At 38.7% G+C, this 14,072-nt stretch overlaps 3 protein-coding genes across 3 annotated transcripts in view; 1 reads left to right on the top strand and 2 right to left on the bottom strand.

Annotated features, from left to right (window-relative positions):
* The window catches only part of LOC134667447 (uncharacterized), a 242,565-nt gene that overhangs the window by 55,284 nt on the left and 173,209 nt on the right, over positions 1 to 14,072 (bottom strand). The gene's annotated exons all lie outside the window — the stretch shown is intronic.
* LOC134667414 (uncharacterized) lies at positions 24 to 6,343 on the bottom strand. The gene is made up of 7 exons (XM_063524817.1): positions 6,140 to 6,343; positions 5,864 to 6,065; positions 5,265 to 5,582; positions 4,890 to 4,995; positions 4,208 to 4,323; positions 3,751 to 3,812; positions 24 to 252 (listed from the first exon to the last, which is right to left on the bottom strand). The coding sequence occupies exons 2-7, from the start codon at positions 6,047 to 6,049 to the stop codon at positions 180 to 182; spliced, it is 861 nt and encodes a 286-aa protein (XP_063380887.1). The 5' UTR covers positions 6,050 to 6,065; positions 6,140 to 6,343; the 3' UTR covers positions 24 to 179.
* LOC134667415 (zinc finger CCCH domain-containing protein 10-like) lies at positions 10,230 to 14,028 on the top strand. The gene is made up of 2 exons (XM_063524818.1): positions 10,230 to 12,787; positions 13,063 to 14,028. The coding sequence occupies exon 1, from the start codon at positions 10,463 to 10,465 to the stop codon at positions 11,966 to 11,968; it is 1,506 nt and encodes a 501-aa protein (XP_063380888.1). The 5' UTR covers positions 10,230 to 10,462; the 3' UTR covers positions 11,969 to 12,787; positions 13,063 to 14,028.

Genomic DNA, 14,072 nt, shown 5'->3' on the forward strand with positions numbered 1-14,072 from the left:
TCGTATCAAATAAAAATGTGAGGTGTGAAATATGATTTTATTATTTGATTTCGGACCAAAGGTTGATTTCAATATCATTCCAACATTCTTATAAGTATATAAAAAAACAAATTAGTTTAGCTTAAATGTTACACAAAATATAATTTCATATACACTAAGGTAAATAAACTTAAACCTATTCAGTCTCTTGTAGTTCTGCGCCACCAGGGAATTCCAGTCACATCTTCTTCTTGGCAAAGAATGGCAGTTGGTCTGAAATTATATTATAGGGTCTGTGCGAAAAGAGAAGAGTCGTGGAATGTAAGGGAGCCCATACATTCTACGACTCTTGTCTTTCCGCACAGACTTTATATGCGTCATTTTTGCACAAACCAAAACACACAGACCACTTCTCAGCAGCAGTGAACCCTTTTACCCTTTTCTTGACAAATTAAAAAAATATCGTGAGTTTAATCCTCCCTTTTATAGAGCAAAAAAATACAAAAGGTGTAAACTTGTGTCAGCTGGTTTGTTAGTGCACGACAAACTAGCGCATAGTCTCAAAGTGCTAAGTCCCCATACAACCGGTGAACGCATATATTTAGTATGGAAACCGCCTTTAGGAACATTACCGTTCAAATTCTCGCACACATACAAAATTACGCCTACATTTAAATAAGACGACGCGTTTACAGAGCCTGTAATCAAAGCTGGTAAACAAAATAATAGTCATCTTTTTTACACTAATGGTACATAGCTAAGTGTAGATGAAATGCATATAATGTCAATAACTACCAATCAGCGACATTAATCCGCTAATAACCTTCTTGCTGTACGTACTGGCCGCTGAGAGTTTGCGGTTCATATTTGATTAGAATATGACTTGGACAGGGATAGGTTTATGCCGTACATTGAAGAACCAGTCAAATAATACACGTATAATAATTTAATGCAGATTAAAAGATAACTAGTTAAAATGTTGTTGTGAAATGACAGACTAACTCAACATACGTAAATATATCATTGTTGTATAAATGTATTCCGCTATAATAAGTATTTTGTATATTTTATTATCAATTTGTATGGCAGTGCGAAGTCACATTCAGGTATAGTCTGTCCGTTTTTCTAAGATCAAGTACGCCATTGTAAATGTATGGTAAACTTGATCTTAGAATTCGGACTGGCTATACAGCCTGCAAAATTTACATGGGTACACGAATCGGGTCAAAAATATTTGAAAAGGCGGAGTCACAATAAATCCCCACTTTCAGTTCCAATGGAAATATTTTATATGTATATAGCCGGTCAAGCAAGTTTGTCAGTAGAAAAAGGTGCAAAATTAAAATTTTGTATGGGACCACACCCGTTCGCGCGCTTACATTTTCTAAATTTGCCGCTCTTTTCTACTGACGGAAATGGCTTGAGAGAGAACCTGCATATATGTGACGGTAGAGGGTGGATTCGAATGACCAACATTTTCAGATAATGTGTGTATTTGTTAAATTAATTCAGTGGAAGTGCATCTACATATAGAAGACCGGGTATGATTATCTCACGAGTTATATCTCATGAATAGAACATATTCTAGATATCTTTCCAGGCATCCACTTAATTTCATGTCTCTCTAATTGGACAGCTTTTTTCCATAGTTCTCTGCGAATAGCATCTTGTGGGAATCTGAATGGAAAGTAATGTAAAATGATAATATCAAATTTGATTATTAATTTGAAATAATTAGGTAGTTTTTTTACATCTCCATTCCATGAAATAAAAAAGGAAAATACAAATCTGTAAGAAAGAATTCATTACTACATTTATAATTATATAGAAAATACCTAAACCAAGCACAAGTTAATAAAATAGTCTATAGCCACGTCAAATTAAGCCGAATTTGGGCAAGCTGCGGAAATAATTCGTGTAGTTTTGAAAATTGGTACAAGCATACCTTGTGGTGTCTAGATAAACATACTAAAAGTCCTCGAGGGTAGGGGGTGTGCTGGGGGTGTAGAGGGGGGTTGAAGGTACCTTTTTTCATATTTTTGCTCATATCTCGAAAATATGTACGAATTGCATTATAATTACTTCGGACAAAAGTTTTAACATAAAATTTACTACAAATTTGGTTATGTTTATTTTTACTCTGCGATCAATACTTTAGGAGCTACAGGCTGTTAAAGTTAAATAAGAGATAAAAAATAGTCGGTTTAAGAAAACGTCGTATTTTCATAATTGTTCATCATAAATAAAAATTTTAATTGAGAATAAAGCTAAATGACCTGCTGATAAAATATAAAAAAACCGGCCAAGAGCATGTCGGGTCATGCTCAGTGTAGGGTTCCGTAGTTACCCGTCCGTCAAAATAGACTATTTGCAAAAACTCAAAAACTGCTTAATCGATTAGGTTCGCTATATTTTTCTCTGAAAGTCTTTACTAAGCTTTACTTTCACGATTTTTTTCATATTTTTTGGACCCATGGTTCAAATGTTAGGGGAACTAAAGTGGAAAACAACTTTTTTTCTTTCAGATCGATTATTTCCGAAAATATGAAGCAGATCAAAAAATAGTTCTCGAAGACCCGTATTCGTTTTAAAAGACCTATCCAACGACACCCCACACTATAGGGTGGAAGCGAAAAAAAATTTCGTCCCCTTTTTAATGTACGGCAGCCACCCTAAAAAAATATTTTTTATAATTTATATTTTACAACTTTGTCAGCGTAACTGATTTATATATTCGTGTCAAATTTAAACATGTAAACAAGAAAAAAAAATTTTTATGGTGGTTGCCCTACATTAAAGTGACTTGCTAGCTTGCTTACACTAACCTAATTTTTTTATTTGTGATGAACAATTACAAAAAAACGACGTTTTCTTAAACCGTCTATTTTTTATTACTTATTTAACTTTAACAGCCTGTAGCCCCTAAAGTATTGATCGCAGAGTAAAAATAAACATAACCAAATTTGTAGTAAATTTTATGTTAAAACTTTTGTCTTAAGTAATTATAATGCTATTCGTACAGATATTCGAGATATGAGCAAAAATATGAAAAAAAGTACCTTCAACCCCCCTCTACACCCCCTACCCTCGAGGACTTTTAGTATGTTTATCTGGACACCACAAGGTATACCTGTACCAATTTTCAAAACTACACGAATTATTTCCGCAGATTTTTCTAATTTGCTTAGGCTACTACTTCATTTGGCATAACACCATTCCTATTATCCTCGCAATTTAAAAAGTCGTATGTTGTTATGAAAGTCGTATGCAGTTATTACGTTTTAGATTAGCACGGTAGTATTTAAACAAATCGTCATGTTTATTCCAAATTTTACTGAAGTTATCTGTTTACTACAAGTGAAAAGTGATTCCACTATCCTTGGTATGAACTAAAATAACTTCTGCACCACTTCACGACACATGAAGACACTTTTAATTACAAAAAAACGTTGTTTTTATAAATCAATTTAGCCATCCGTCACTGACTGTCATCTCGGACCAACTAAAGTTGCGAATCGAATAGTTTGTAAGCACCGCCTACAATCGAATAGTTTACGTTGGGTCATAACTGAGCGGACAGAATACTTCCATGTATATCAGTTCGCTGCATACAACGGTGTGCACTAACAAACCAGCTATCTTGCAAGATACATTGCAAAGAAAATGGTTAAATAAGTGAATTGCAGACAAATATAGCAATATACTACTGCCATTCTAAAACTATCAGGATTTTTTAAGATGCACAATAGACCGAACTACAAAGAAACATACCTATATACTTGGCTATGAGGTAGTGTAGATGATAATAATGGACAAGCCGGTGCCGGCGCTTCCTGTAACAATTTCTGGCAGTTATTATAGCATGAAGAAATTAAGGTTTACTCTAGTTTTCACTTCAAATATTAGAGAATAATTTTAAACTTATACAAATTATTTAAATTATAACCATTAATCCTTGATTTCCTGTTAATCAAAAAATGGAAACAGGTTATTTGCTAACCATTAGTGCTCTGATCTATCTGAAGGTTTATGACAATATGTGTGTAGGTATAGGTAGTAATTTTCATATTTGTCACTTATTCAATAACCTAGCTGTCTTAGCTAAGTCAATGTCTTTGCACCCAGAACTGTAGTTCTGGTACCTCAATCTGGTAGGTGTACCTCAATCAGTTTCCTCTTTGGGGTCAAATCAATCTATCTGTTAAAAAAAAAGTATTTGTACAGTAACCTGTATGGGCTGTAAGGGTATGTGCACGTTGGTGCGCAGCTTACGCTGCCGGATCTCGCGCCGAACGCAGCACTGTACGCCGAGCAGAACACAGCACACACAGGAAGACAGGCATCCTGCAAAACAAACAATAATTTATCTAAAAATACCTAATTGAGATAAGAATGAGCTATGCTGCAAGTAAACCCAATGTGCTATGATTCGTCATCTTGAAGCAATGAATGATTTGTAGCCACTGAGTACTGCGGACACCAGTGCCCTGTTTATCAAAAGCTTGTAACTTGTAATACAAGTGGAAGTCCCTTTCTAACAAAAGCTGTCAAAAAGGGACTTCCACTTGTATTACAAGTTACAAGCTTTTGTAGTAGTAGTAGTAGTAATCACTTTATTGTACACAACACAGGTTTACAAAAATATATTACAGTAATGGAAGTACAAAGGCTTTGCATGGAAGGCAAAGGCAAAGGGTGGGTTTTGATAAACTGGGCACAGTGGCCTTAATTCTATAAAATTACAATTTACAAGCATAAGTCTCTTTCTAACCCTATGTGTTAGAACAAGACTTCCACTTGTAAATTGTAACTTGTAGCTTTCTAGAATAGGCCACAGATTGAAACCATCATTCCCAGCATACAACCAAATTTACGCCGAATATTTTTATATAGCATTTCTAAATTCTTACCTATATAAACTAGGACACCTAAGTCTCCATTTCTGTTGGTACGCCTTAACACAATTCCAGCAATACATAATGAGATCCCAGTTAATATTCCTACAACAAATATCACCTGAAAAAAATTATCAATGATTAATACTTATTCTTTGAAAGGTCTTCTAATGACTAGAAATGTTGAAATGAAACATGTATATGACACCGTAAGATTGTGAATCCATTAGTTTATAATCTAATGTAGGTTAGGTTAGATTGTAATCTCCCTATCGTCAGTTTATAATGTAACTAGCGCTAGATTATAAACTGATTTTCTTTTCTTAAATATTATTGGTCCCCACAAACTTTATTTATTTGATAATAGCATGCCAAAATGACAAAAATTACCTGTAAAATATAATAGCACACATATTCAAAGCCAGGACAGTGGCCACCGCATGCACCAATCATGGGTTCAGGGCTGGCTGAAGGTATAGGAGGCACTGGTGACCTTCCCGGAGGCTTCATACGGTTTTCCATATCACATATTGGCAATGAGAATGCTGAAGCGCACTCAGGAAAGGTGTATGCTTGTGAGGCTGCAGTGTGCATGGCGAGTTTCTCGCCTTTCTTGTAGCTCCTCCATGTACCAGCCCCATATGGTGATTGGTAGACAGGTGATGGTGGACCATACTCTCTTATATCTTCATTATAGTAGTGAGGAACCTGAAATAGACAAACTTTTGTCTTTATTACTTACTTAGTTACTTTATTACTTAGTAGGTCATGCATATTCTTCCTTTTGGATTTTATTATGAACACTAAATTCAAACACTAATATAATTTTATTCAAAAACATTAAAAGATTGTGCTGGGTTCACAAAACCGAAACATAGGTAGGTACACATAGGTATAGGTAGGGCACAGCATAGGCAGGCCAGGTGTTATAATTATCATAACATGTAAAAAAAACACCTAATTGAAAAGTGCAGGTTATAAAAACTTACATGGTAAGCAGTGTCTGAGGTGGAGCTGTCCGTTCCCGCGACTTGGTATACGGGAGGGTTGATGTCTTCCGCCCAAGGAAACTTGGCCCTTTGTTGAGCTGCAGAAACGAACTGCTGTTCGCTTCGCGGCACCATCGTCGTCTGGTACGGATGGACGCTCCGCGGCGACACTTGTTGTTTGAACATTTCACTATAATCTTATCTGAAAGAAACAACATTTTAATGACACTGAAAAATAACATGTGGACCTTTTATTGATCATAAAATTTGACTTACTTCATTGTGTTGGTTTTGAATTACGATGCTATGAATCAGCATCGTCCGTATATTATAGTACAATTAAATACAGATGCTAGCCTGAATATCATTTATCACCATTCGATAATATCGGGGAAACCTCCTGTTCCCTTAGATGGGATCTAATAGTATAGTACTATAAACTATAGTAACAGTATCACCACCATCACCACCACGCCGCCATGTTTATTTGTGAATGAATGATTCGATTGGATTTGTTTGGTTTGATTGACGAATCAGCGTACCGAGTTAGTGTTTACTATGGTTGTGTGTTGGACTCGAGAGCAAAAGAATGGAATTATCATTCATTAAATTAATTAATTCCATCCATAGATATAAACTATGGATGAGCGCATGCATACGAATTGCCCGTTGCGATCTTCATGTCAGCAAAAAAGCGCCATCTGTTACACACTGCGTACAACTACGTGAGCTCGACTCTCGCGATAACTTTGTACGGGCGTACAAGGCTTGTTAAGTTTATTCGCGGTTTATATCAGAAGAGCGTCGATTAAGTTTATGGTTAATCAAAATTATTTGTTGTATTTGTTGGCGTTGTTTGATATCCGTGTCGTCGACACTGACGCTCCTTCTTACCTCTCAAGACCCGTGACATATTATCTGTACTAAAATCAGCTGAAGACGAAAAACAGAGAAAATATTCCACGGCCTGTGAAATGCGACATGCAACTTTCACACCACTTGTAACATCTGTTGACAGCGTCTATGCACCCCAAATGTCCTCCGTTATAAAACATATGGCAGAAACCATATCTCAACGTTGGAACCGATCTCTAAGTACTGTACTGGGCTGGCTGAGATGCAGGATCAGTAACGCCGTTATACGTGCCACCACCATGTGCATCCGAGGCACACGCCACCGGTTTAAGTCCCCCGCCAGGTGGCTTGGGTTCGACGACGGTGCCGCCCTTCCACACATCGACTGAAACCCCTTTTCTACCCTACCTACATATGTCTTAACCTAACCCTTTGCCTATGTATTACTTATGATTCTCGTAATAAATGCTTTAGTTAACATATTTATTGTATTAAAATGGGCGAACTTATCCTTATAAGTTTCCGTTCTTCTACGTTATTTCGTGATGTCATTATCGTCTCAGGCGGCAATGCAATATTTTAAACATTCGCGCAGTACGGTGTGCCGTCCTGTGTAAGCCGGCTCTGTCAAGGTCGACAATTTGGCCGAGCTACTAGCTACAGCAGTACAGTTCGATAAGTACCTCCCGAGCTTTCGCGAGTAAAATGCGGCGAACAACTATTTCTGTTAGTTTCTTGCTTGCAAAACAGGTAGAGTAAAAAAGAAGGAAACAGCAATACAAACTAACTATTTTGGCTCAGTGATCCAAAGAGAATCTTGGCCTCCGAAACGAGAGCGTGCCACCTGTCCACAAATATGATGCAAAAATATAAGTAGGTAATGGAAAGTATTAAATACAGCGATGTGAATTAATCGGTGTTTGAAAATGCGCGCTTTGTTTCTAGCGCTCACCTGTTAATTTTTTTTGAGTTTTACCTACAGTTAATTAAAAACTTATACCTGACAAGAATCAATATACTAGGTACCTAAGTCAACGAATAAAACAATAACAAATACTTGATCTTGTTATTTCGAATGTTTTTAATAATTATGTAAAAGAAACGGGAACAAACTCTGTAAGACAGACAATAGGTACTTTAATTTCGGTAATTATATCCGGTAGGTAATCAACTAATCATATTTAAGTAGATTTACCTATACAAATCACGCAGTATGCATTTCTACTTCATAATAACTTCCAAAGAGAAATGACGTCCTTACAAGGTTAATGCATTAGCGCTATGACGTACGAGCGAACATCAGTTGCTCGTGAGAATGAAATAAAATTATCGTTTAAAATTGGTTTTAAGCAATAAATAAACCTAATTGGAAATTACTTACCGATGATATGAGATCCCATTTTTTTTCTTATACTTCCTATAATGGTTTTTGCACCCTTTTACAACGCAATAAGGCATTTTTGTGTTATGCTGCGTGACAACTTTCTACTGCGCAATTCGCCACACGACTGAGCGCCGGGGTGTGATAAATGCAAATATCACACCCATGTAGCGGCCCCCTTTTTAGTGCTCGTTAGCCGCGTCCTTACGAAGTAATATATATGTCCATGATTCCATCTTTTCGTTCCTTTAATTTTATTTTTATTCCATTCGAATTTTGATTTTGAGATTGATCTGTGGTAGTAATACCAAATGAATGCAGTGCAGTTAAAGGCCTGCTACACGGTCGCCGACAAGCCCCCAAACCGCGTGGCCTTGGTCTGTCCCGGACCGTGTAGACGGTTGTTACCAACAGACCAAAACTGTCCAAGGACAGACCAAGGTCAGACGGTTAGAAGGCTTGTCGGCGACCGTGTAGCAAGCCTTTTAGGCCTGCTACACGGTCGCCGACAAGCCCCCAAACCGCGTGGCCTTGGTCTGTCCCGGACCGTGTAGACAGTGGTTACCAACAAAATTTCGTTTGACCTCCGGACGCCCTTGGCATGCGAGCGCGCGCCAGCGACCGCGGTCTGAGCGGCCGGTTCGGCACCGTGTAGCCGCCCGTCGCCGACCGCACTAGGCCATTTCGCTGGGAGGACGCGCCGTGTGCGCTCGTGACGTTACTCGCCATGGTTACTCCGCAGCGGGAACGCGATGTGATCGCTGAAATACTAGAAATTTATCGTGACCTACCCTGTTTATGGGACCTTTTTATAGCGATGTGACGAGTCCACTATTTTTCGATTCGAATCATTCGAATCGATTCGGCCACTGATCCGAGTTGAAATTCGAACTGACTCGACTCGACGGTTTGCGTGGTTCGCGACAAGGTCACGGGCCGCGGAGCCGCAAACGAGTCAAGCGGCAGTTGTTGTAAACAGAACCTTCAAGGCACCGAATTAAGGTTTATTTTTCAATGGCCATACTAGCAGTGAACTCGACTCGGGATGGCGAATCAAGCGGCAGTTGTTGTAAAAAGAACCTTCGGGCTACGGAATTAAGGTTTATTTTTGAACGGTCATAGTACCAGTCAACTCGGATTGAAACGGCGAATCAAGCGGCAGTTGTTGTAAAAAGAACCTTCGGGCTATCGAATTAAGGTTTATTTTTGAATGGCCTTAGCGTAGCGTTGACTCGGCTCGGAGAGTTGGTGAATTGGCGATTCATTCGCCGAGTCAGCGGATCGGATCATAGACATAATATATAATATAGACGGTGTCTCAGCGAGCTGTCACTGTTGCCACTTTTGTTTAGTGTACGATTAACAATGTGGCCCACGTTGCTGTAGCCATGTCGATAAAGTCATATCGATAAATTATCGACATTTCTTGCAATTTTAATTTTACTTCAAAGGCTTAACGATACCTAAAATGACCAAAAACGCTTTTATTCTTTATTGTGGTTATCAGATCACAATTTTATAGTCACGCCCCAGCAGGGAACCAAGAGAAAGTTCAGATATTTAATTAAAATACATAAATACCTCCTAAAATAGGTGTTCCGCAATAATTGAATTATATTATTATATTATAATATATTCATTATCCATTAGCATTTCAATTATGTTTATGTTTAACGAAGATATTGAAGCTTCACTTAATCGCTATTTCGTTCTGCTGTGTAGCGTTTATCGATATATAACATGATTAAAATCGACTTTTCACATCCCTAAAAGAGCACACATATACGCTTTTACGCACACATACACAGCCTGGGCGCATCAAGAAAGGAAACACTTGATTTGAAGTCCACCTTGTCATCAGTATGGTTGTCCTTTTTTGACAAACGGCATTTTAAAAGAGCGAGGAGAGAGAAATGATACTAGTTGCTGCGTCGTGAAAGAGAACAGAAAAGGTTGGGCCCTTGGATCGGATACCAAGTTACCAGTCAGTTTAGTGGCCGAGTTGATTCGGATTGCCAATAGTCTTGATTCGAATCAACTCATCTGTAGGTTGATTCGGATTATTCGAATCAGATAACTCGACTCGCCCATCGCTAGCAGTTTATACTAATTTTGTAACATTGTTAGTAGAAAAAATGAAATACAACAGTTTTTTTGTGGTTCATATTAAATGTGAAAGGTTTTTTGCAAAATATGTGGTGTGAGTTTCATTATAATACGAATGTGGTGGACGTAGTAGAAATAAATACGAACTAGCGCTGTACGTTCCAAGACATCAGAGTTGTTTTCTTTTCTGTTCTAACACGGAAAATGCTGAAGGCAGACAATAAAACAGCGATCTTTTCATTTTGCTAAGAGGCGTAATGGTGCTTAATGACGGAACAATGATCTCCGATGACGAAAAAGTAGCTCTGGCCAACATCTGCCGCGATTATGTCCGAGGTTGCTGCGTCCGAGAAAATTGTCGGTATACTCACGAAAAGCCACCTTTGAGTCGTTTAAAAGAATTGTTCCGGTTTTGTCACGACTATCAGAATAAAGGATGTTTCAGAAACAATTGCAAGTTTCTACATTTCACGCTGGAAGAGGAAGCGCATTTCTATTCAACGGGCAACTTTCCTCAGACAGATCCTCGGGAACATGGAATGATCCCAGTATGCCAGGCGTATTTACACGGGTCCTGCTCCAATCCTGAATGCAAGTTGATTCACCCTCTTCATCCAGCCAACAATGAACGCCGTCCCGAGCTAAACATGCCACCACCACATTACAATCGTCCACCACATATGCTAAGAGATGAAGACTCACCCCCTGAATGCAAAGTAAGGCGCTACACTTACGAAGACGTGGCCATAGAGAATCAAATGCCTGCACCAAATATATGCCAAAACTGTGACTCCTTAGACCATAAAGTTAAGCTACTACATGATAACATAAGTGTTTTGCTGAAGAAAGTAGCAGATTTGACGGAAAAAAATGTTCAATTGACTTCCATGAATGAGTTTTTACTGGAGCAGGCAGCTGCAAATAGGGGTGAACAGTCATGCATTATTACATCCCGCCATGGAACTTCAGCTCCGGTGTCCTTAGCTACAGTTAGCATGACACCTGTAGTGAGTCTCTCTGGTGCATTGCCTACTTTAGTTCCTGCTGCGGCAACACCAAATTTAGCACTGGCGCCAGCGGCATCCAGAGCTCAGTTGCTAACTCCCGCCCCACAATTGTTGACAGTAAGTACAACACAACAGTTGATGGGTAATTCGGGAGCACTCATTGTGACTAGTGCGGGTGCCCAGCAGTTAATGCAAGTGAGTGATTCAGGGACTTTGATGGGTGCTGGACAGACAGTAGTAGCAGTGACGCCGGCACAGTTGACACTGGCGCCGCCGCCACAGCAACTCATGGGGAATGCGTCACAAACGACAGTTCAGCAGCTTGTGCAGCAGACGGCACTCCCGCAGCAGCTAGCGGCGCAGCAACAGCAGTTTACGGCACAGCAGTCCGTGCAGCACCTTGCTGCGGCGCAGCAGAACGCCCAACACCTGGCAGCGCAACAGTCGGCGCAGCATTTAGCGGCGGCGCAGCAGTCCGCACAACAACAATTAGCGGCGGCGCAGCAATCCGCGCAACAACACTTGGCGGCACAACAATCGGCGCAGCACTTAGCCGCACAACAGTCTCAGCAGTTAGCTCAGCAATCAGCCCAGCAGCTGGCTGCTCAACAGGTCCCATCGGCCCAGCAACTTGTACACCAAACCTCCACTCAGCAGATTACCATCTCCAGCACTAGCCAGCCAATGGCTCTTCCTAATTCGCAAAACCAGCCTTTAACATTTCCAATTATATCGCAGAGCATATTGCCCCACTGACTTTATAACATTCTGAGTTAAGATTAACTATTTATTAGATTAGGCCATGGGTCTCCAAACTGGGCCTAATATGCCAAAGGACAGACAAATTTAGCTTTGTGGAACTTGGATCAAAAAGTTAGGAGACCCTTTATTTAAGTGCTTGCTTGTGATTAAATTGTTAAAATAATGTTTGAATTTACTTTTAGTGAATCATGTGAAGTATGTGAACAACAGTGGATTTTTTTTATTGTTTTAATTTTGCAGTGTGTTGTTTTAAATCCTGTAATGATATTTAATTGTATGTCCTACTACATCATACATAGGGAAAAATCTCAGTACACAGGCTAATGCAGAGGTAAACATAGTAGAATAATGCAGCTATACAAGAATATACATAAGAATGTTAATCATGCATATTTTCTATAAATAAATATGATATTAATGATTACATAATTATCACATAGCTTTGAGATATAAACCCCTTTTTGCATTGTAGTAATAACGATGTTATGCCGTTCTTGTTATGTAATCACATGCCAAATATTACTTCAAATATAAACACTTGGCCCCCATTCGCACGGTAGCTTATTCGACGCGCGTTAAAAAAGCGTTTCAATGACACAAATGGTAACCATGTATGTTTTCACACGACAGCCGCTTGACGCTGACGTGACGCTTTTTATCAAACGTTGTTGGATTTTCGGTCTTGGTCGTTAAGTCGAATTTAGAGTGTAGTGTAGACAGATTCAAGCGCTTTTTTAACGCGCGTTGAAAAAGCTATCGTGCGAATGGGGGCTTAAGAGCCTGTTTTACTGTCAATTCTAATGTATCATAGAAGTAGCATCCTATAGAAGTGGTATACGCGTGCCTCCGTGAGGGACAAAACTTACGCAAATGCGACACTGATTGGTCGAATTCATTTGTTGCCCACCATTATCAATACTAAAAAAAAGGTGGGGAACAAATAAAATGTGAGACTGCGACAAGAACAAACAATAATAGCGCTTCCGCTGCTACTCCTACTGAAAGATACATAAGACTATCCCGTTCTGTCAGTTATCCCCACCACTCATGCCCAATCCAGTTTAATACTAGATTCATGTAATGTATAGATAGAGAATCCTCAGTCTGAAATGCTGGTGTTACTACACTATACAGCTCTTTTTAACATTAGTCTAATGTTGCTATGTTGTATACGATTGTGTATAGGGATCATTACCTAGTTATCATCTGTAAATAAGCATAAGGGTGGTATTCCGCCTGTCGAATATCTTTGTCCAATGTCGTTGCCTCTCACTCTCTCATTAAAGCAAAACATGAGATGCAATACACATTGGACAAAGAAATTGGATAGGTGGAATACGAATTGAATACGATAAATATTAGTTATTTATTTGTGAGATACCGTGGTTTTGTAGTTAAATAGAGCCACAAAGGGTCATAACATAGATAACCCATGTTTGACGGTTCTGCCAGGCTGTTCCCCCTGGCGTGCTTACACTGCTTGTATTGCTGCATTTTATTTTGTGTAATCACACCCCTTCATCGTCAGGTTCAGGTGACAAGCAAAACTTACTAATTAATAAAAAATATTAAACAAAAATCAACCTTATTTAGGTATCAATATGGTTCACTATGGCTATTAACTTGTGGCAGTCATTAATGAGTTTTGGTTTTCACCTGACGATATTTAAGTTAGGTAACATTTTACTATTATTGATAAAGATAAACAAAACCGTGTCTATTGATTGGATGCTACAATAAGAGAATAGCCCAAAAAATAGTGTGTTAAATACATTTTAATGAAATGTTTTTTTTACTGTGAACTGGAAAATAGGGTAAATCCACCAATGATCGATAGTGGCACCCAAATAAAAGGTTGAACATGCCAATAACCGAAGGCTACAACGGATAGCTTTCTGGTTTTACCCTGTTTTCCCATTTTAGAATCTAAATGAGATGTCATGTAAGAGATTTTACTTTTACGTGGCTTGGTGATATTGAGCTATGTTAAGCAATTGGCTGTATAATAGGTAATAATTTAAACTATTAAAATAAAACGAAATGTTCCGTACAAATTGTTTTATTGTTATATTTGCAGCATCTATACATGTAGGGTAAA

This window comes from Cydia fagiglandana, chromosome 9, assembly GCF_963556715.1.
Source record: "Cydia fagiglandana chromosome 9, ilCydFagi1.1, whole genome shotgun sequence".
NCBI classification, from domain to species: domain Eukaryota; kingdom Metazoa; phylum Arthropoda; class Insecta; order Lepidoptera; family Tortricidae; genus Cydia; species Cydia fagiglandana.

What these genes read in the sequence shown, in the direction of transcription:
- LOC134667414 (XM_063524817.1), bottom strand. Translation starts at nt 6,049, where the DNA reads ATGTTCAAACAACAAGTGTCGCCGCGGAGCGTCCATCCGTACCAGACG. An exon ending in AGGTGTCCTAGTTTATATAG is followed by an intron (nt 4,324 to 4,889) that starts GTAAGAATTTAG and finishes TTTGTTTTGCAG; the next exon opens with GATGCCTGTCTTCCTGTGTG. An exon ending in CCTCATAGCCAAGTATATAG is followed by an intron (nt 253 to 3,750) that starts GTATGTTTCTTT and finishes ATATAATTTCAG; the next exon opens with ACCAACTGCCATTCTTTGCC.
- LOC134667415 (XM_063524818.1), top strand. Translation starts at nt 10,463, where the DNA reads ATGGTGCTTAATGACGGAACAATGATCTCCGATGACGAAAAAGTAGCT.